This window comes from Aulonocara sp. 'chitande type north' Nkhata Bay, linkage group LG6, assembly GCF_057382095.1.
Source record: "Aulonocara sp. 'chitande type north' Nkhata Bay isolate Kocher_YH1m ecotype deep benthic linkage group LG6, A_spYH_male_GT1.1, whole genome shotgun sequence".
Classification (NCBI taxonomy): domain Eukaryota; kingdom Metazoa; phylum Chordata; class Actinopteri; order Cichliformes; family Cichlidae; genus Aulonocara; species Aulonocara sp. 'chitande type north' Nkhata Bay.
In genome coordinates, this window is record NC_141349.1 from 42,067,082 (window position 1) to 42,090,417 (window position 23,336).

At 41.7% G+C, this 23,336-nt stretch overlaps 1 protein-coding gene across 2 annotated transcripts; it reads left to right on the forward strand.

Annotated features, from left to right (window-relative positions):
* Nucleotides 1-242: 242 nt before the first annotated feature.
* On the forward strand, nt 243-14,115 carry LOC147328590 (ribosomal protein S6 kinase beta-2-like). Of its 2 annotated transcripts, none has more exons than XM_086297074.1 (16): nt 243-423; nt 1,632-1,686; nt 2,732-2,769; nt 2,860-2,974; nt 3,337-3,405; nt 3,523-3,670; nt 3,927-3,984; nt 4,063-4,163; nt 4,699-4,789; nt 4,896-4,986; nt 6,703-6,810; nt 8,042-8,104; nt 8,537-8,614; nt 8,849-8,956; nt 9,049-9,161; nt 9,903-14,115. In XM_086297074.1, exons 2-16 carry the CDS (start codon nt 1,633-1,635, stop codon nt 10,078-10,080), a joined length of 1,413 nt encoding a protein of 470 aa, XP_086153200.1. In that variant the 5' UTR covers nt 243-423; nt 1,632; the 3' UTR covers nt 10,081-14,115. The 2 variants fall into 2 exon arrangements, with proteins under 2 accessions (XP_086153200.1, XP_086153199.1); XM_086297073.1 differs by having other exon boundaries at nt 249-304.
* The last annotated feature ends 9,221 nt before the right edge of the window (nt 14,116-23,336 follow it).

Genomic DNA, 23,336 nt, shown 5'->3' on the forward strand with positions numbered 1-23,336 from the left:
CTCCACGAGAAGTACCACTCACTGGATATTTTTTCCTGTCAGAGCATTATCTGTAAACCCTAGAGATGTTTGTGTGGGAATATCCCAGCAGATCAGCAGTTTCTGAGCTACTCAGACAGGCTAAACATGAAAAACAATTATTGTTTTTCGCATTTTGATTTCCTGCTGCTACGAAACTCCAGTCCTGTAGATGGCAGTAAAGGCGGGTTAGTAACACACCGGTCATACACTCAATAAGCAGTAGAAGAAGAGTAGCGCGGCGTATGAGAGGAACCCAAACAGCTCTCTGTGGTTGTTTGTCCAGGTCAGTAAAATCTGACAAAGCAATGACAGCCACCGCTGGTTGTGCATAAAGCTGCTTGAAGAGAGAAAATCACCGTACAGAGAAAACCGAGCGTCCGCCGGATGACGGAGCGTCCCCAGGTGAGGCTAGTTAGCTTTAGCCTGTTCTCGGTGTTTTTATTTAGCCTGTCAAACCTGCTCGCAGCCTGACGTGTCACCGCACTGACAATTAAATGAAGTTAGTGACACTTTAAAGACTCTAAAAGACCATCTGTGGGACTAAAATCATCTCAGGGAAAGCTCAGCGCTTCTGTCACGGTAACACGTTTATTTGTTTCGGCTAACGTGGGAAGTGAATGAGCTCCGTCCCTGTTTTTTTTTTTTCACGCCGAGGCTTCGTAGATCGAGTAAAATAAGACAGAATTCACGTGTCACATTTAACGGGTTTAAACTGAAGATCAGCCGCGTCGTAAGCGTTCACTTAGCCGGGCCGTGTTTTGCTCGGTGGAGCCTCAGCTAATGTTTGTTTGGTTCAGTATCTTTTGCGGTTATTCACACACGGCTTGGTGTTACAGCCAATCAGCTGCAGCAGAGTGAGACGAGGCTGGAGATAACTTCTGTTCTCTCCTTAATTATCAGCTGGTAAAACATGCTGGGTTTTGTGGTTCCGGTGTGTTGTGGTCCAGTTGGTTAAATTTGGAGTGCGCTCACAGTCTGAAGATGTGTTTGAACTGACTCAGCTGATGCTGTGTTTGAGTTACACGCTGAACAAGCACATTTTCAGAAACCTTTGAAATGAAGCTGCATTTTGGCTGTTAACCTTTCCTATTTGGGCACCTGGTATAGCAGAACATTCATTAATAAACGTGTGGATATCCAACCTGGGATTGGCAGTGTAATAACAGCAACAAAAGCACTGCTGAGTGAATTACAATGTTTTATTGATATTTAAAATCATTTAAAGTTTCCATCGGGTTATTTTGTTTTGCATAGTGTCATTTTTAGATTTTAGATCTGATTAATTTAGTCTAATCTGCCCTTCATGTTCGTCTGGTTATGCACCTCTGGACGGCTCCCAGTGCTGCTGTTAGGAAGTCACATCCTCATTAATGAATGAATAAATACATTTATTTATGTTCTGCAGAGTCACAGAACATTGCATTTTGTTTTCTTCCCAAATATAAAAGTATGTAAACCTGATTTCTGTACAAACCAGTATCCTACATAAATTTCCAGTTATGAATTTGCAGCAAAGTGTAGTTTTCACATTCTGCAAAAATGTTCCCGTGTTTGTAAGTAAAGTGAATTGAAACACAGCAGACTGTCTGACTGCACCGTCTTTGTTTCAGGATGGCAGGAGTGTTCGACATCGACTTGGAGACTGAGGACATCAGTGACACAGAGGTCTGCATTAAATGCTCATTATAGCCAAGCCAAATGAGAACAATGTGAAAAATGATCATGTTTTTATACGATAGTTTATTTATGTTGTGTAAATGTATTGTTAAGTTTTGATAAATGCTGTTTTTCTTTACTTTGTCTTCTGTAAATACTATAAACATACAAATTGTGAAATAATGACAAAATATGAAGTGCCACATGTAGGGTAAACAGGAAGTGACAGAAAATGATATACTTTTTGCATAAAATGTTGAAAGAAGATCACAGATTTGTAAAGCAGGTTTACCTTTTTTAATATATTCTGAAATTTAAATGACGAGATTAAAAGAAAGTACTATAACTAGGGGCTTTTATTTTGAAACCCCTGACACAATCATCCCAATAACTTTGTGTGAGTCACTGAAGGCTTTGTTTGGAAAGTAATGCATTCTTTTGAATTGACTAACTAGAGTTTTATTCTGAAAAACTAACCCTTTTATAGTAAACTGGGAGCATGGCTATTTCCTGTCCTTCTGCTTTGGGCTTTGTATGCTCTTATAGAAAGGGGACAACTCGATGGGCTGGCCATCTCATAGAATCTAACTCACCAGGTACCCAAAACTTCTGTTTGCACAGGGGAGCCAATCAGAAGACAGCCACTTTAAAAGGGGTGTTGCTAAAAAAGCTTTAAAGTTTTATTATTCCTTATTATTTTGCTGCTGTGTCACAGCTCTGAAGAATGTTGTGTGTTGTTGTTGTTGTTGGACCTTTTCACCATCTTGTGGTGCTACATGGCATTACATACCCGGCCCTATTTTAACTTCAGCTGATATCTCTCCAATACAATACACAGGCTTGTTTGACACAGCTGCTATTTTTCAGTTTTAGTTCGTCTTAGAAGGTGTGAAGTTTGGTCCAGAAGGCATCAGGAGTCATCCATTTCAAAAGTCTATAATCTGAAATTCTTGACTATCAGCTCCTTTTATGCAGCCCTCATTTCGATTAAAAGTACCTTTGAAATATTGCAGCTCCATTTAACCCTGTTTGTCTTCTTTCTCCCTGTCTGTAGGATGATGTGTGTGACTTCACTGTCCCAGAACCAGAAAAGTAAGGCAGGTTTAACAGTGCATATAAAACATAAATAAATAATAACTGCTGATGCCAGTACCCATACTGGTTATTTTCTCCTCTGCCTAGTGCCCAGACGGAGGAGGTGGAGCTGACCAGTGAAAGTGTCAACAGGGACCGTGAGAGAGTCGGACCGGACTGCTTTGAGCTTCTTACTGTGCTGGGAAAAGGAGCTTATGGCAAAGTGTGTGTGTGTCTGTGTGCGCACATGTGACACTTCTTTAAGTAGCATGTTTCTTCAGCACAGACTTTTGGTTTTATGTATTCCTTCTTGATAACAGTAGATCAGAGTTTTACTGGTCCCTGTTACCTTTTATTACCTCTCTATACATTACTAGGTAGTCTAATCTGTGATCATACTCTTGGGGGAATTCCATCAACAAAATCTTCAAAAGGTTGCCCCCAATCGGGTTTGTTTAATAAAAAGGGCGCTCCGTTATTCACCACAGTGGGTCGCTGCCTTGATTTTTCAGATTTGAATTTTGAAATGTCCCACCTGATGCAACCACAGTCGTACAGCATCCTGCTGCTTTTCTTTCTCTGCAGGTTTTCCAAGTGAGGAAGGTTCAAGGGGCTCAGACAGGGAGAATTTTTGCCATGAAGGTCCTGAAAAAGGTACGTGGACGGATCCTGGATGCTGTTTCTCCTTCCTCGCATTGCACACTTTTCATTTTTTAGTTTGTCTCTGTCGTCATTATATCAAGCCCCCCTTCCACTCTTTGTCTCCTGCAGGCAAAGATAGTGTGCAACGCTAAAGACACGGCCCATACGCGAGCAGAGCGAGAGATCCTGGAGACGGTGAGGCACCCGTTCATCGTAGATCTGCTGTACGCCTTCCAGACTGGAGGAAAACTCTACCTCATCCTGGAGTGTCTGAGCGGTAAGCTGGAGGCAACATCCAGCTGTGGGGCAATGCATCTTTACCCTGACTTACCCGTCAGGTCCTTTTGTCAAAGGCATTTTACGGATTGGAGACACGATATGCATGTAGAAATATTTTTAACCTGCACCCAAAATACATGTCAAACAAAATCTATGTGACTGAAAATCCAGCCTCTGATATTTGTTATCATACCACGCTGTTCTGACATTATGTGAACTCTGTCTCATCCATGTGTTCTGCTGTTTATCCTCAGGAGGAGAGTTGTTCATGCAGCTGGAGAAGGAAGGCATCTTCATGGAGGACACTGCCTGGTATGTGCGTTTTGTTAATGATGCTGAAAACGGTTCACTGTTTAAGTAATGTTTAATGAAAATGTTGTGTATGCTTAGCTTCTATCTCGGAGAGATCACTCTGGCCCTCGGTCACCTCCACTCTAACGGGATTATTTATCGGGACCTGAAACCTGAAAACATCATGCTCAATCACCAAGGTGAGAGCACAAGTTTGCCTGAGAATGCACAAAATGCAGAAAAATGTAGAAATGTGGGGCACAGATTTCTTGGAGCCGCTGTTAGTACAATAACTGCACAGCAGTCATATTATTATGCAGATAAATGCTTTAAAAATGCTCTAACAGCACAACTGTGATGCAGAGTTCAGGGACTCTAGCAAGCTCAGATGCACCTGTCAGTCTAAGAGTTATGTTTGACTGACAGGAGGAATTATTCAAGCTTTAACACTTCATAACAAAACTGCTGAAATTGTATTAAGTTGGAAACTCTCCATAGAGGGTCTCATTTCTTATAGCTGCCTGTAAACGTGTTTATTTCTCCTGCACAGTCTCATATTTTAACTAACTTGGTTTTAAAGCGTGCCTCAAGTGGACACTAGCGGTACTGCAGGCATCATTTTGAATGAAGGTGGAGAAAAGAGGCAAATGTCTTGAATTCTAAACAGGATGTAATTGTACCTCAGGGAGTCGTTTATGCCTCATCTGAGTGCTTCAGTTTGGTTTTCTATTCAAGGACACATCAAGCTGACTGACTTTGGGCTCTGCAAAGAATCGATTCACGATGGATCCGTCACACACACCTTCTGCGGCACCATCGAGTACATGTGGGTAACACACACACCTAAACGTTACAGACTCCGAGGCTTCGGCTTTATAACCCATCACAAAAACGTTCACTCCCTCACTTTGTGTTTGCCTGTTTTCTTGCAGGGCTCCAGAGATCCTGACCAGGTCGGGTCACAACAGAGCGGTGGACTGGTGGAGCCTCGGGGCGCTCATGTACGATATGATGACTGGATCGGTAAGCTGGAGCCTGGAGTGTTTTTTAGGCTGATTGGCTGCTGTAGGGCTAAGCTGGCTTTTCTCTGTACCTCCTCCGAAAGCTCGCCTCAAAAAGAGGAAGCTTGCTTCTCTTTTTATGAAGAAGTGGTTGCTGCAGCCTAACAGAATAAAAGACTGCCCCCTGTGGCTAGTATCTGCAATCATTTTTCTTTTTTTAGTTTAGGGCGATAGATGGTGGTTTGGAAAAAGAGCGGCAGGTCAAAGAAGAGCTTTTACTGACCATCCAGAGAGCCTCGAGGTTTTCATGCTCCTTCCTGCAGTTTCAGTTTGTTTCTGTGGAGCCTTCAGGCCGTTTCTTAAAGTTTTGCTTTACAAAGATGAAGGCTGAAATCTATTTCACAACATCGGATTTTCTAGTCAAGGTATTTTATTTAAGAGTGAAAGTAGTAAATCAAGTGTGTGCTCCAAACACCCTAAGGGAGAATATTTATTTCCTCAGCTCCACAATACTTCAGCTAAAATGGTTATTAAAAACAAAGTGGTGGTTGGACAGAGAATTTCTACAAGCGATGGATTCACGCCTCTGTCCACAAAACTTGGATTGCTGGAGCTACGTCTCAACTGCCTGTCAGCAGCAGCAGTATAAATATGATCAGAAGGTTCAAAGAACAGGCTTCCCAGATTCACAGTCATCTCCTCATATGTTTCAGTCAGCTTTCAGTGCAGCTGCAGGTTTTCAATCAATCATCAGAAGTCCTGCGATGACCTCTGCAGAGAGCAAAAATAAACTTGTTTCAGGTTCACCTGAATTTTGTGATAACGGCTGGCTCTCTGGATACGACCGAGCTGTTTTCAGTTGAACTGTCCACAGTTTCCGGGAGCGAGGAGGAGCGAGACCAGGAGTCTACTCGTGCTTTTGTTCCTCGCATTCATGAGGTTGTGCACCATCAGTTGAGCCTGTGAGCACGTCCTGATGCATCAGCATTCAGAGGAAATGGCCTCAACCTTGCCATCTTGTGCCAGCACATGCAAATAACAACTCGTCACTTGAGCTCTTCCTCTGATTTGGCTCACCGTGACATCATCCACTTCCCAGAAAATGAAAATCAAGTTAAAGGATCTCTGTTTTAGCACAGCATGCACAATGTGGAGGCACAAGTGCAAGAACAGCACTTCCAGTAGAAGCTCTGAAAATAGCAGCCGAGCTGAAAACGGTCCAGAAGTGCGCGAGACGATGAGCCTGTACCTGATTTAAATTTGTCCTCAGCTTCTTGGAAGTCCGGTTATTAAGCAGTGACATCTTGATGGTGAGCATTTGGACTGTGACGAGACAGTCAGACATTTTTGTTCATCAAATGTTCAGAAGTAACAAAAAATGCAGGATCTCAGACTCCTTGTGTTTGCTGTTCAGATCAGTTGTGCTCCCCTAGTTTTCCTACAGAGGGCCGTACTGGTCCAGGAAAAAAATCCACCAGTATGTCAGAACAGCAACATGTAAACTTGAATTCCACATCAAACGAGGAAAAAGTCACAGGAGGCCAAACTGGTGGTGCAGGCTGACAGTTGCAGTGTTATTTCCCACCAGTGGGCTCCCCTGTTCTTCCTCAGTTTAGCCACCCTGCTGCATTTAGGGTCAGGCTGGGATGGAGTGACTTCTGTGCCCACAGAATCGATTAACAAGCAGTTTTAATGTCTTGTTAGTAACCGCTGACTGACTCCCGTACTCTGTTTTCAGCCTCCGTTCACGGCGGAAAACAGGAAGAAGACCATCGATAAGATCTTGAAGTGTAAACTCAACCTGCCGCCGTACCTGACAATCGATGCCAGAGACCTCGTCAAAAAGGTGCGTAGCACAAAGTGACATGAAACACGGTGCAGCTGTGCTTGTCCTGTGCATTTTAAAGCTTAAATGTACTTTTTGAAGTTTTCTCCAGTGAACTAAGAGAAAACACATCAAACATCCAGGGTAGCAAACTCGTTTCTGTCCCTTCACAGTTTTTAAACTGGTATCTCACCAACTCCCAGTTGGTTACACAAATAAATCATGCTAAAGAAAAGCAAGGTTTTGGCTTTAGATTGTGCCACTTGGAGTGTGTTTCAAATGTTTTTCAGCCCAGTTATTTTTGCTTTTTTAAAATAATGCATCGTGGCTCCTGGTCTGGTTTGTACACATATGAGTAATTGCTGTTCGTGGATTCGGTGTCAGATCAATGATTCTTAAGAATTAGTCGGGGCTCGCCTCCTGCCAGCAGCCTCCCTCCTTCACGTCTGCCAAGAGAAGCTGGCTGTCCGTCTTCTCAGCGTGCGGTGGAGACTTTACTGCCCTTCCCAGTCACACATCTCAGTGTAGCGCTCTCCTTTCTGTGCCAAAATAAAATCAATGTAGGAAACAGTCCAGGGAACACTCGGTAAGCAGATGGTTTTAAACATGTCCAGATTTTTCTCTGGAACATTTAACTTTATATATATTTATCGTAAAAGTTTTGAGTCCAGGCCATTAGTCAAGTTCACCTTTAACTTTCACAAAACTTTGTTTTGTACGCAGCACCCGGATGTTTTGCTTGGGTTTTCTTCTGCACAGATACTTTCAGTGGACGTTTCTTCCACCGTTCTCCTTCATCTGGTCATCTGACACCTTAAAGCAACATAAAAACTTTGCAAAGGGACCAAATGAATGACTTTAGTTTCAGTGATTTTAGTCAAAAAACCTGCAAAAGCCAGATTTTTGTGGCTGGAAAAGTTTTGAAAAGTCATGCTAATTATCTGACAAATACTTTCAGTCACAAGTTGCTCAAAATCAGTTAATTTTACATGAAAGTTGTTTGTTCTTCACATAATAACTGCTAGCATTGAATGAAAATGTTTTCTTATAAGTGAACGTTGCTGTAGAGTCTTTGCCTTACATTACAAAGCTCCTTGAGGTAACTGCTGTTGTGATTTGGTGTTATATGAATGTAGAGGTTAGAAAGAGTAAAACCTGAAAACGTGTTTGAGTAATTATTTCAGGCTCAGGGTTTTAGACACACAGTTATCTCCCTGCATGGTGACACGCCCCACTCTTATCTGTTTTTCAGCTGTTGAAGAAAAACCCAGCCCAAAGACTTGGCTCCAGTAAAGCAGACTGTGCTGACATCCAGGTAACTAACTGTGATGCTTCCTGTGTGAGCTACAACACAGGAAACGCTCTGAAATACCTGCAGACTGTTCATCGTTTAGACTAAATCTGTACGGAAATCAATCTGATGTACAGTGTTTTCTCTGAATCAGACTGTGTGTGTGTGAATACATGTAAAGCAAAGATGTGCTGGTACAAGATGTGCAGGGAAAAATAAGTGTAGATTGAAATCAAAGACACTTGACGTGGGTCAAAGATGTAGAGGTCAAAATGATTCCATTTAAATGAGATGTGGTTTTAGATTAAGGGCCACACCTCTGATCACGGCTCATATGATGGGAATATTCCACACTGCTAAACCAAAGCAGACGCTTTAAAACAAAAGGGAGCTGAACTCGTGGCGTTCCCCCGAGAACACAAGAATCTAAGAACAGGTTCTTTTGTTACTTTACAGAAACACGCCTTCTTTAAACACGTTAACTGGGACGAGCTGCTGCATAAGAGACTGGAGCCGCCGTATAAGCCACAGCTGGTAGGGCACTGTTTCTTATTCAAGTTAATCTATTCCTTTTATTTATTCAAAGCCAGAGGAGTTGATTCAGCAGTCTCTACTCCCTTTTTTCTTTAAATTAACTTCTCTTCCCATCTACCTCCTGCTGCGTGTTTCTCTTTGATGTTCCCAGACCGCTCGATGCCTTTGTCTTACCTTCACACCAACTTATACCTTTTATTAATTGCTCATTCTTTTCTCTCTGCGTATGTGCAGCAGTCGGATGAGGACGTGAGCCAGTTTGACACCAGGTTTACCAGACAGACGCCCGTGGACAGTCCGGATGATACTTCGCTCAGCCACAGCGCAGAGCTCGCCTTCGCTGTGAGATATCCTCCTCATCAGACTTCTTTTCTGTCCGCTACATAATGAAGCCTCAGATAGTCAAAGGCTCTTCGCTCGTCTGCTGTTTTTAGGGTTTCACATACGTGGCTCCATCGGTCCTCGAGAGTCTAAAGGAAGGCTTCTCATTCGAACCCCGAGCGAGAAACGTACGCCGACACAACAGCAGCCCACGCACGCCCATCAGGTAACGCAAAGAAAGACACTTCTGTGAGTCTGTATTCAAGAGAAACGGTCCAAAAACTTTAGTTCATGGTCCTCACAGCTCAATCCCTAGTTGTGACTGAGCTCCAGAATATCTGCCTGGAAGCGTTTCAGTATGCGGTGCTGGGACTTCTTTCTAAAAGGACTTTGACTATAGCCAACATGTTTACTTATTTAATTTTTAAGCTGAAAGTTCTTCAGCCTGAGATGTTGAAAGTGAATTTCTTTAAGTTTTTTCATGTTAACTGAGTCTACAGTCACTACATGTACTCTGCAGGACTTTTATTTAAACTAGTCTGAGATATTTTTAGTTTTCCAAATGTGTCCATCACCACACCGGGAACAAAGACACATTTTTATGAAACATTTGGGTTGCATTATCGGATCCTTTGGTAGGCCAGCACTGGCCCCTGGGAACTTTTTAAACCAGGAAAGTAAGAGTCTTGAGAATAAACGTCTCTGTTGTCCTAGCCAAGATAGGCAGCTGTGAACTGACATGAGAGAAAGTGAAGTACAGTGCCACTGACATTGAAATTACAAGATTACAGGGTAAGAGTCGGACAGTGTGAGAGCTGCAGTCCAGCTCAGAAGAGTGCAAATCCTCCCACTGGGAAGAATTAGAGGAATGACTTCTTGCAAACTTTGGGAGATCATCCAAAGTAAGCTTGTTTATCTTCCTGCTCATGTTTATAATAACTTGACCATTATTTTTTTTTTCTTTCAGTCCTTTAAAATTTTCCCCCGCTGGGCCGTTCAAGTCCAGCCTCGACGGAGAGCCAGACCCTTTCTCTCCGATGTCTCCACCGACAGCGGCAGCTCCGGTGCCGAAGGAAAACGGAGCCGCCAGTCAGCCAATCAAAACCCCTGCGAGGAACAAGAAGCTGAAAGGACATCGGAGATGAGGAGGAGCTCCTCAAAGAACGAGCCTTGGTCAGATTAACATGTAGTTTAGTCGTGCTGAGGAACACGAGTTGGAGTGTTGTGGTTTTTCTTTAACTACGAGGCTCCCGAGAAGCCAAAATCATCCATGGGAAGCCTTCAGTTTGCGTTTTTGTTTCATTTTTAACTTTCATCTCACCTCACATTTAAAATATATATATATTCGGATACAGTGCTGCTGCTACTGTCCAGCACTTTTATTTATTTCTCATTCTTTTCAAAGCTTTAGTTTACAGCCTCGGTATATCTGCAACTGTATTTCTGTCACGCTGTGCCACTAATCTCTGGGAAACAAAAGTCCCACTGGAAAGAGCTCAATAGCCACTAATTCTCCTCAACAAGGTCGGCTAAATGACTGATGGTAACAGAGTTTACCGTCTTGTATGACCGCCGGTGTGATCTCAGCAAAGGGAAGCTGGGATATAAAGTTTTGGGGGGTTTAATTAGGTAATCAGCTTTTAATTAGTTCATCAGAGTTTGGGCGAAGAGGTCGGCTATCACAGGCTGACGTTTTAATTAGCGGGCTGATGAACGATCACATGATCGAAGGTAGAAATTGACCTTCAGCCATCGTCGAGGCAGCAGGTTGGTAACTTCAGGCCAAAGCCGTAGGATTGGGGCGGGTCAGACATGAGATGATGTGTTTGTGAATGTCTCCGAGTCTTTCTGAGCAGCTTCATGTTCACTGCCAAAGGTGTTCAGACACATACTGTCCTCGTATCGCACCGCAGTAGGGTGAAGTGCTTTATTTATTTGGTTTGCCGGGAAGGTCGTAACCAATCATCAGAAAATAAGAGCTTAGCAGTCAGTGCAATGTACAGTGGAAGCAGTGTGCTAAACATGGTGCTCTCAGACGACAAAAACCTTGTATAAAAATAATATTTTTGGGTTAACTGAACAAAATATTTTTACATATGAATTGTAATAAAAGGTGTTTTTTGCCTGTCGTGCTCAGAAAAACAGTAATTCAGCACCGGAGGGGATCACACAAGTTACATGTTCATCTGATGTTACAGCTGTTTGATTTCCCTCTTTTCTTTGAAATAACGGGACATCAGGAAAATGACAAACCTGCGTGAGCATTAAAGCTACTTATTTTAAAGCTTTGTAAGTGTAAACACGCGCTGAGTCGATGTCCAAAGCTGGTGTTAGAGAGATCAGCTGAAGCTAAACAAAGGATGGGCTGTACCTTCATATAAGCCAGTCTGTACCACGAGTTGGTGAAGTGAGTCACCAGGGAAGTCATTAACATAACAAGCACAGATTAAATGCCGCCCCCGTGTTGGGAAACGTATAAAAAGTACCTTTAAGGAGCTCAGACAGCTCTTTAAAGCAGCCGAGCAGGAACTGCAAGCGCAAATATTTCAAACAAATTAGGAAAATAAATGGAGAGCTTTAAACTGGACCTACTCTGCTCTGTTATATCTATAAACTCTTAAAATGGTGAATTATTGTACCAAACATCATCTAAGTGTGAAAAAGTTTCACACAGTTCTTTCTACGCTTCATGTCACAGACACGGGATATACCTAATATGGTCATATTATAAAAGCCCCGCCCAGCTGGTGTTCAGACCAATTAGAATAAAGTCACCCTTAAAGGGGGAGGATGAACTCAGAGGCTGAACAAAGGCCCACAAAAAGATAAGGATTATTTTGAACTGTGAATCATGCAAAGCTACTCTGGTAGAGTCCAAGAATAAATAACTATGGAGCAGAATAAGTCCACTTTAAACTATCGTCCTACTCCAGTAAGGTATACAGGTGGACGCCTAACAGACTTGATGTATTTGTTTTCTGGATCGTTGATTCACTTTAACACTTCAGCCTGGTTTACCGCAGAGTCGAATGTATTTCACCAGCTGTAAATTTTCCTTTGCACCTTCTAAAAAGCTAAAGTGATCAGCGTTACATCAGCATATGCTTTTGAAAGTTATCATATGAATAAATGTAGATACCATGAAGTTATTGCTGTATTTCCAGCATCTTCACTAACCCAGTTTTCTATGTCAGTGCCATGCATGCTGAGTGGAGGATGAATACTAAAGATTTTCTACCTCCTCGTCTTCTCAAGCACGTCTTAGCTGAGTGACAGTATCTGTTTTGTACAGACTTTTGTGATTATCAGAGGATGACTCTTACTGACTCTAATGTTTCGTTGTTTCTGCTCTAATCTCACCACGAGATTCACATTTGAGGTTTTGAGGTAAAATAACTTCCATCTCAGGATGAACTGCTCAGTGTTTGATAACTTTTTGATTCTGTATTGTGATGTGACCCACTGGTTAGCAAAGTCCTGCCTCACGCTTTGCTGTTGCTATCTGAGAGAGTGGGGAGGGAGAGACTGAGGGCGGCTGTAGGCTCGTACGCTCCGTCGTCCTTCTGGACTCTGTGTGTTCACAAAAGTAGCGTCACGTTCTTTCAATGAATTTAAAACAAGCGCGTGTGGCCGTAAACTCATCGGCAAAGAGTTTGCAAAAGAGCTCGCGTGAGACAGACGTGGACTTTTACACAATCAGACGTCTTTCCACAGCCACAGGAGTCGCCCCCTACTGGACAATAAAAGGGATGCAGATTTAAGGCTTTACTTTTTGTACCCAAAAGGTACATCGATCTTTATATACAGTCTATGACTGAGTGCCACTATAGATAAATATATCCAGCACTTTGGCTTGTGCACTACTATCAGCCACGGTTCTGTTATTTTTGCAGCGATCAGGTAAGAATGCTGAGCACTGTTATCATGTTAGCACTACCTCAAAGCTGCTGCACTGAAAATTTGTGGTCTTATTAAAAAAAAAAAGTAGCCCAGGGAAATTAACATGGAAGCACCACAACGTGCAGTTCCTCTAATGTCCACCAGAGGCTCCAGCAGTGAGTCAGTCCCCACAGACGCCCATGTTAAAATATCCGTTTACAGCCTGCAACAAAAACACGGTTTAGGTCTCCATGGCCAGTTTCCCCTTACAGAACAACTGTACACAAAGTGAATTTCACTTGTTTATATCACATTAAGGCCTAAAGTTTGCATTATTAGGGGTGTAGCCTCTTTGAAAAGAGCTGAAGCTGCTATCGCTAACTATCATCGCGTCAGCTAACTGGAGTTCCTGACTGGAACTCTTTGTGGTGTTGGTTCCTTTTGGCGCATTTTTGAATGCGTTTCTCTAACAAACACGACTCGCTGTGCAGTCGTACCAATCATGGTCCAGGAAGTCGGTGTTTCAGCTTTGGGGGAAATTCTTGTACTTTTTTAAGTCTGTCATTTGCATGAATTGGCAGATATCTGAATCCATCAGTTTATTGATGCACATTAAATAAAGTAGCTGTAGCTTGTCACTCCACTCTCTCATCCAGATGTGGTCACTTCTGGCTCCCAAAAAAAATAAATGGTAGAGGCCATAGTGCGCCTGAAAAAAACTGAGCTGATGGAGTTAAATAATGATGGATTTCAAGCTTGTATGTTTTCTGTTTATTCACATGATTGAACTCTGTTATTATTATTATTTTTTAATTAATTAATTTTGTCAAAGGGAAGATTCCTGTGTTCACGCTCCTGTTCGCAGGAAACGAGCCCGGCAGTCCTCCTGCTCTCTCCTGCAGCCTTTCTTTCATTAACACTGGACACAGTCTGCATGCACAGCCTGTGCTACAGCTGAGGAACTCCTCACACTGCAGCTTGTTACTGCAGCAGCACGGTGATAAACGAACTCATGATAAAATTTGCATTTAGGCTGCAAAAACAATCTTTGCTTTCAGTTTTTGTGTATTTATTTACATAATGAATAATTACAGTGTGATACAGAGATATGTTGGTGTGAGCAGGAGTCTGTGGAATTTGAAAATGTATATTCTGAAAAATTGAATTGAGGAAAACAGAATGGAGTGGATTATACCTTATTTTGTCCTATTTGCTTATGTTTTTTTCTTTCGGTCGTGTGTTCTTTCTTCAAACTGATGAATGTGTTCAAAATAAAATGAGTTGCTGAGTTGTTCTTCTGAGATCTTAATGGACATTCAGCAGTTTTGTGGTTTCAGATATTCAGATTTATTCAGCGTATCGAGCACTAAAGCTAAGAGAAATGTTTTTACTCAAAGAGTGCTTAGCGCTTCCTTTTTCAACGACAAGCTTTAAAGAAATTCACATATTTGATCTCGATGGATCGATAACAAACAACTGGCAGCACCTGTTTCCTGTAAAGGCCGACAGCATACACCCTCGCCTCCTTGTTAGCACAAATATCTCTCGTGGCAGCAGCTCAAAGCATTTAGGCACGTAGACTTGATCGAGGTGACCTGCTGAAGTTTAACCTAAGCATGAGAAGGTGGTAAAAATGTGATCTAAGGGACTTTGAAAGATGGACAGACTGGTCCGAGTAGTCCCGCATAACCCACACAAAGAAAATATCCAGTAAGCAGCAGTTCTCTGAGAGAAAATGGCCCGTTGATGCCAGAGGTCAGAGGAGAATAGACGCACTGCTTTTAGAAAGGTAACAGTAACTCAGATGACCAAAGTGTGAACACAACACGTCAAACTTTGAAGGACTAAAGCAGCAGAAGGTTTCTGCTGTGCGTTTCAAACAGTAGGGTCAGAATTAGGTGTAAACAGCATGAAAACATGGATCCGGCCTGCCTTGTGTCAAATGTTCAGGATGCTGGTGGTGTGGTGGTGTGGGGGACTTTTCTTGGCACACTTTGGGCCACTTAGTACCAACGGAGCCTTGTATAAACACCACAGGCTGTTGCTGGCCATATCCACCTTCTGATGACTGTTTCCAGACTAACAGTATGCCACAAATCACTCAAATGACTTCATGTTTTCAACTCTTTCTGTGTGTTTTTCTTTCTGTGGAGCATTTTGTAACTTCAGGGTCTCCACATCTGCCTCCATCTCTCCCTAGCATCTCTCTGCATGTCCGGCTTCACTACATCTGTTTTTTCTTCTCCGAGGTCTTGTCCACTATATCAACTGTCCTTCCTCTGCACAGGTCCAAACCATCGCAGCCTCTGTCTCCAGACCTGAGCCGTCTAATCTTGTCCATCCCGGTCACTCCCAGTGAAAATCTTAGCCCAGTTAGAAGTTTCCAAACCTCTAACTTTATTGTTATTGAGCCAAGTTTACCCACTTTTTAAAACCCCTTTCTCTGTTTTCTTGGCTACCAGCGTTTATTTCTGATCCTCTGTTATAAATATAAAACTGATGTACTTGGTTTCAGGGTAATTTTAACTTTAGATTGTGACTCCTGGTGTGGGTGTAAAATTGATTTAGTTGATTTTTTTACAGAAAATATCTGAAAATATCTCCTGCACTTATGAAGTCATAAAGCCTCAGAAATGTTGGTAAAAGTAATAAGCATAACATTTGAGCCACCCCTGGGGACTCTGTGGGCTTTTACTCTGAAAATATTCATAGTATGAAGATAAAATATTGCATGACTACATTAAATATAAAGAGGTTATTATACCAAATACTGAAAAGATGTAAAAATGGTGTGTGTGTCGGTCAGATGACGTGGGCACAATCAGAAGAAACATTTGTTCACAGAGTCGCTATCGTGTGGTAATTTAAAAGAAAGTTGGGACTAATTAAAGCAGCACGCCATCAGGAAGCATCATCAACAAAACAAGTGTGTTAGGAGTTAACACAGATAATTAAGGAAACAGGCTGTTATCCTGGACGGGTGCCTCTTTAACAAGATAGTCTGTACATTTAATTAGATGTTCAACTTTTTCTTTAATAGAGAACTTCTTTAACTGCCACTGCAGTGGGTTTTCACCGTGGCTCAGGGAAATGTCAGCACTTTGTTTGCCTCTTGTTTGGTTTTGGCCCTCCGTATTAATTCAATTCAATTTTATTTATATAGCGCCAAATCACAACAAAAGTCGCCTCAAGGCGCTTCATAGATACAGTGAAAAACCCAACAATCATATGACCCCCTATGACCAGCACTTTGGCGACAGTGAAAAGGAAAAACTCCCTTTTAACAGGAAGAAACCTCCAGCAGAACCAGGCTCAGGGAGGGGCGGGGCCATCTGCTGTGATTGGTTGGGGTGAGAGAAGGAAGACAGGATAAAGACATGCTGTGGAAGAGAGACAGAGGTTAATAACAGATATGATTCATGCAGAGAGGTCTGTTAATACATAGTGAGTGAGAAAGGTGACTGGAAAGGAAAAACTCAAATGATCATGGGAATCCCCGGCAGCCTACGTCTATTGCAGCATAACTAAGGGAGGATTCAGGGTCACCTGGTCCAGCCCTAACTATATGCTTTAGCAAAAAGGAAAGTTTGAAGCCTAATCTTGAAAGTAGAGATAGTGTCTGTCTCCTGAATCCAAACTGGAAGCTGGTTCCACAGAAGAGGAGCCTGAAAACTGAAGGCTCTGCCTCCCATTCTACTTTTAAATACTCTAGGAACAACAAGTAGGCCTGCAGAGCGAGAGCGAAGTGCTCTAATAGGGTGATATGGTACTACAAGGTCATTAAGATAAGATGGGGCCTGATTATTTAAGACCTTGTATGTGAGGAGCAGGATTTTGAATTCAATTCTGGATTTAACAGGAAGCCAAAGCAGGAGAAATCTGCTCTCTTTCTAGTCCCTGTCAGGCCTCTTGCTGCAGCATTTTGGATCAGCTGAAGGCTTTTCAGCAAATTTTTGGACATCCTGATAATAATGTAATGAATTACACTATTAGTACATCTGTTTATTTGATACACTTTAAATACAAAGCAATTAAATCTTTTCCTAACATAATTAATTCAAGCACCAGCCATTTGTTCTATTTCCTTTTCAATAAGGCAGCTGAATTTGTGAGTCATTGTGATCTTTAGCGAGTAGTTATTGCCTCATTTAGCTCATTTTCAGCAGCTGCAGTCGGCGTGTGCAAAAAGGCAAAACAAAATAATCCAGTGAAAACCTCTCGTCATTGTCATCTGTGAGCTTTTGTCCCGTTCTTCCTCATGTTCAAAAACTGTACTCGGGACACCTTCATAGTGATCCTGTTACCTATCCAGGTGTCTCCATGGATGAGCTTCTCATTTTTTAGACACTAGCCTCCAAAAAGTATTCAGTCACTATTCTCAGCCTCTCTGTTTCTTTCACTGGCACTATTTATGTTCAGCAAGTCTTTAAGCTCAGTGTTGATGACCTGGCGATGTCCCAGAAACCAAATATCTGAGCAGTTCAGAAAAGAAGCGCTCTCAGCCCGACTGAGATAAGATAAGTACGTCTCCAACAGGTAGGGCAGTCATATATGACCGCTAGCCCAACTTCACTAACCCTTCAAACATGCTGCATCGTTCAGAGCTTTAGAAATCCTTCAGTCAGATTTGGTACTGTATGGTTTTCATCTGTTGATAGATGAACCTGCAAGCTAACCTCCTGCTAACTGGGCTAAACCTCATAAATTGTCTTTTTAATGGATGCTCGAATGTTAAACTTCAGCTACCCATCATTTTATTGGAAAGTTTTTAACCCTCAGTGTTTGATATTCTGAACCAAAGGAGCACCTGGACCTGGAAATGGCTAAAAATGTCACACCTAGCAAACAGCTGCAGGACAGTTCTTTTTAAAAGGGGGTTCTTCCTTCCCACAGTCACCAGGTGTTGCTCATAAGGGTTCCCTTTCAAATATTGTATGTCGCCTACATGATGTTCTTCCTGTCACAGCCTAAGAAAGGGTTTGACTTTCTGTATGTTTAATCATACATCACCATGAAGTCATCTGGTGTCCTCCCTGTTCTGCTGCAGATTGTCTCCTCTGCTGCTTCAGGCATGTCCCCAAAGACAGATACCACCTTAATGAACGCATTTAAAGGCAAAAAACGATCACGTGACTGATGACTGTCTGGGTCATTTTCTGAAAAATCTTTCGGTGCCTCCTTGAAAATATTGGCTTATAATGCTGAAAACCATTTCCCTGGTTCCATTCTTTGTGTTTTTGGTCATGTTTTGATTTATATTTCAAACTAGTTCCCACTCAGCTGAAAAAAAAAATTGCAGTTATGGGGATGCTGTGGTTTTCCTCCAGGGCTGGTAGGATTGGATTGATGGGTCCTGGTCCTCCCACAACAGCTGGAACAGCGAGTCCCGAAACAACACCAGCCTCTGCTTAATGCTCAGTCCTAGTGGTAGGAAAGCCCACACACGGGGGACCTTAATAATACACAGCAGGTTTCACAAACGTCATCAGTAAGTTGGCCGGTGGCCTGCAGCCAGTCAGAAAGAGAGCACATTAATGGCTCTGAGGACATTTTAGCTCGTTTTATTTTTTAACCTCTGCAGGAAGCTCCTTGTAGCTGAGGTGCAATACTGCAATATGACCAGCCGGGGGCACTACGCAGCTTCTGCAGTTTTAGCAGATTGTCTATGGCACAGAAGGAAAAAGTGAGATATTTGACATTTGCTCTCGTTTAGCTGTATTGTCTAACTGAAAAATATGTTTACACAGTTTTCTAGTAATTTTATTCTAAAGTTAAAGAAAAAAAGTATTTCTTTTGTTCCAGCTTCATGCCTTTCCCCCCTCTTTTCACCTTTTCCCCATTAATCCTTTCGTTTCTATCTGGTAAAAGACATGTAATTTCCTTTATTCTGCTGAGATATAAATGCTGGAAAATTAACGTGCTACTGCAATCAAATCATTAGAAGAAAGCCGATGTATGATGATGACTTGCTTAAGTAAAGACGAAAATAAAATAAAAAAAACCCCAAAAAAACCAACAACAACAAAAAGGTAAAAAATTACCCAGTAGAGAAAGATTAAGTAAAATAATGGTTCTTAATCTTAATAAAGTACAGGAAAACACTGAATATAATTGCCCATGAAGTAAATTCAAGAAAGAAAAGACTCCACAAAAATAAGATGACTTTAAAGCGTCTCAGAGTGTAAGGTGCAGTGTGCAGTGAAAGCACCAATAAAGACCTGTTCTGTATCAGTTTTTTTACTGATGGATTTATTTATTTGTTTGTTGCAGCACAAAAACAGGACATGATGCTAGTTTCTGGTTCTGTACGTACAGAATAGAAACAGTTGTGCAGATTAGCACCAGAGCTGATGCAGAACAGTCATTTCATTCAATCCCATTCAGCCTGCAGTCGGTGAAGTTCATGAAATAGTCCTAAAGTCATTTTTTGCACCTGCTGCCAGAAGAAAAAGCCCACAGAGGACTATTTTAATTACTAACTATTACAGATTTTTTTATTATTCTCATATTTACAGGTAATGTTAAAGTTATTCATTTATGTTTCTTTGACTTCAAAGTGGTGCTGCTTCCACCGCAGACATGTGGTGTGTAACAGAAAACTGAACTGAACAGATCAGTCCATTGTTACCCGTCATTACACCCAATCCAGCTCCAAACACTCAGCTTCACAGAGGTGTTTTCGACTCCGGACTCTCCTTCATGTCACAGAAATGGAATTTTCCAAATCTCAAGCACAGCCAATCAGAATAAAGCTGTCTTAGTCAAAGATCACTCAATCAATGCTGACCTTAACCCTTGAGCATCCCTTAAAATTTATACCCATCCTTTGCCCTTCGTACCCAAAATGGTCCCTTTTTTCGCTAGGGTCACACGAGGGTTAATATAATCTGGATTAAAGTGCTTTGTGTGTTTAATCTGAAGCTGCTTTTAAAAGCCACTGTATAACACTGAAGCTATGGTTAAGCAAAAATCCGACTTTACTGGAAAGAAAAGAGAGTGGCCTCACTAGATGACCTTTGTCATAATAGTTACTGAAATCATCTGAAGAGCTTACAGTTTGGGACACGCTTATCTGACTTCACATCTTATTTACAACCTTTCAAAGTTGCTGAACTCTTTGATAAAGTATTCTTGAATTTTGGAAAACATCATGAATTATCTGAACATTTTCTCTGCTGATTCATTAAGTGGGGAAGGAAGATTTTCAGCTCTCAAGAAGAAATGCAGAAGTGATGTAAGACTGGGATGAACGGTCAGGGTGGAAGATTAGGAAGCTTTATTAGGTGACTGGAAGAGTACAGCTGAAGTAGTGTGAGCTATGTTGACTTGTGCTCCAGACAGAGGAGAGAAAACAAGGAGATTAGTTTTGTCCTTGTTCTGTTAAAGTACAGGAAAGCATTCAAAGAAGGGAATTAGCAAAAAAACATAGAGAGATAAAGAAAGTAGACAGGAGTATTGGGAGGCTAGGCATGCAGCAAAAGGAGAAGTGGTAAAGGAAAAGGCTTTTAGAGTGGGAAGGAAGAAGAAAATGACTTGTATCGGTTAACTAGACAAAGAAATCGAGCTGGAAAGGATGTGCAGCAGATTTGAGTGAATATGAGATGGAAGTAACAAGTAAATGAGACAATGTGGTGAGAAGATGGAAGGAGTACTTTGAGGAACTGATGAATTAAGAAAATGAGATGATAGAGGGGATAGATGGAGGACAGTTAGTGAATTAGGACATGCAGAGGGTGAATCAGGAAGACATGGGGACAGTTATCAGGAGGATGCAAAGGAGAAAGGCCGTTGGTCCAGATATCATACCTGTGGTGACGTTTAGGAGAGAGGACATCGGACTTTTTAACCAAACACAATCTTGGTCCTCGTACATATTTTGAGTTGGTTAAGCTAGGCTTGCAGAGTGAAGAGTGAGAGGTGAAGAGGAGCGTGCAGGTGGGGGGAGTGGGTGGACATACCGTAAGTGAAGGACAGCAGGAAGAGTGAAAGGGAAGGTTTATAAGATGATAGTTAGGACATGCGTAAATAGTTAGACCTGCTATGACGTATGATTTGGGGAATGGTGGCACTGACAAAAAGACAGGAGGTGAAGCTGGAGGTGGCAAAATGAAAGATGCTGAGATTTTAATCGGGAGTGACGAGATTAGAAATGAGTGCATCAGAGAGACGTCTCAGGGTGAGAGGGTTTGGACATGTGCAGATGATTGATAGACAAAGGATGTTGAATACGGAGAAGGAGGCAGGAGGAAAAGAGGAAGACCACAGAGAAGATTCATGGATGTAGTGAAAGAGGAGATACAGAGGGCTGGTGTGACAGAGGATGATGTTGGGGTGACATGGAGGAAGATTATCTGCTATCACGACACCTAAAGGGTACAAATAAAAGAAGAAGAAGCGTGATACTGTAGGAAATAAAATCCCATTCAGTCCCAGACTGTTTGTCCTGATGATAGCAGATTTATTTTCGTGAGAACGTGGAGGGTGCAGCTTTCCACGTTTGATGGCAGAAATGCCAAAGCTGCAGCATGTGAAAGACTGGAAAATTATTATTGTGTAGTTTACCATATTGGTTTCTGGGTTGCTTTGTTTTTCTCTTTGTTGTTTTTTTTTATGTATAAATAAAATCTGCTAAAAAAGGAATGAAGTGGGCTCAGAGGGGGAGGAGCTAAACATCCAGAGCCACAGGATGAAGTGAACCATACAGAGCTTCTCTTGTAGAGTCTAAGAGTTTAAATATGGAGCTGGAAACGAGCAGATCCACACTGCAAAAGTTACTTAACTTACCTGACTGTCAGTGTGCAATTAGCTCAGCCCTCCTTAATATCTTTATTTGTGCTGGCAGCACCTGAGCCTCAAAGTCCATTTCTGTTGCAGCCTCTATTTTCAGCCCTGGCCTTAATCTCAGGGTTTACTTCGGCCTTTGTTGACAATAAAATGGGCCTTAAATAGCACATTAGCATGCAAGCTTAGTACACATCACTTAATAGTAGGCTGAGTCCCTGAGGTCGGCTCTCAGTGGGGTTGTCTCTGAGGTAACGAGCCTCAGTGCTGCTCCACACAGACACCAGCGTTAATGCAAATTCCTGCCCTTTATTTTCATTAAAATGTTTCAGAATCCACATAAAATCACATTTTAATGAGGATGTTTTGCCATTTTAACATATTAGTATTATCCTCAAAAGCGTGAGCTGCTATTATACATCACATTTGACTGCGTTGTGCTGAGAATAGAACACAACGATGGTGGAGGCAGCTGATGGAAAAGTCTGCTCATGGTGATTTCTGCACGGGAAAGACGAAACAGTTTCATTTTTACGACAAACTGTTCACGAGACAGACATATGGCTTACCGGTGTGCAGAGGAGGAGCCAGACATTTGAAACACCCGGGGCTTAGCCCTAAAGGGTAGTATGCATGTGGGATTTTTTTTTTTTTTGAGGGGGGGGGGGGGGGGGGGGGGTGTAGAAATGACTGAAAGATTAATAGGCTCTGTTTTGAGTTTTGTTCAAAAAAGAATGACTTCATATAGGGAAATATATATATCACACATGCAGGACACCTTAAACTAGTTTTTTAATTGAGCAGCAAGACAGAACGAAGTCGGGGCTGTATCAAGACACAGGGACTAAACCCCAATTCAACCAGGCAGAACTGATCCTGAATTAAAACAGGACTACAACAGTTCAAAAGCAGGATTACTGAGGACTTAACCAAGACAGAACCACAATCAGAACTAGATGATAGTAGCACTAAAAATCATCATAGACCTGCACTACACTTATTTATTTAATTCTACCAAAGTACAATATTTAGATTGAGAAAAGTTTATATAATTATTTAGCCTTGTTGTGCAAACAAGCCTGCAGAACTTAATAAATATAGAATTTGAAAAATAACAAACCTAAAAAGAAACACTAGGTACGAGATACATGAGGACCTATGATACGGTGATACTTTTGGCAAACAACCATTTGACTAACATGTGTGTCTCACCTGCTCTTGTTCATCTCTGTTCTGTCCTCATTCTCCATCTCAATCTCTGCTCCTCTCTCTCCCTCTTTGTGCTGACAATCATCAAATATACAGTTGAAACCAGATATTTACAAACTCTTCAGATCAAAACACTTTTTTAATTGTAACATCAAATCAGACTAAATGTTTATTTTTTTAGATTGATAAATATAAAAACATATTTGTTAACTTTAAGAGTAAAGAGAGAAACTGTCTGTGTTTTTTAATTGCAAATGGCACCAAATTGTATTCAAACTGAGCCACACTTATGGAGCTCCACGATTCTTTTCCTGGTGTTTTGGTTGACATCTCTTGATGTTCCCATGTCAAAGAAACAGGCTCTGTGTTTTGCCTTATATGCATCCACAGCTGTGCCACCAGTTTACTCACATGGACTCTACTAACCTATCAGAAGCTTCTTCAGCTCAGAATGGAATCGTCTGGAGTTTTCTTATTAATTAACAATAAACTTAGTGTACATGTACTCCTAAATTTAATGAAAGTGATAAAA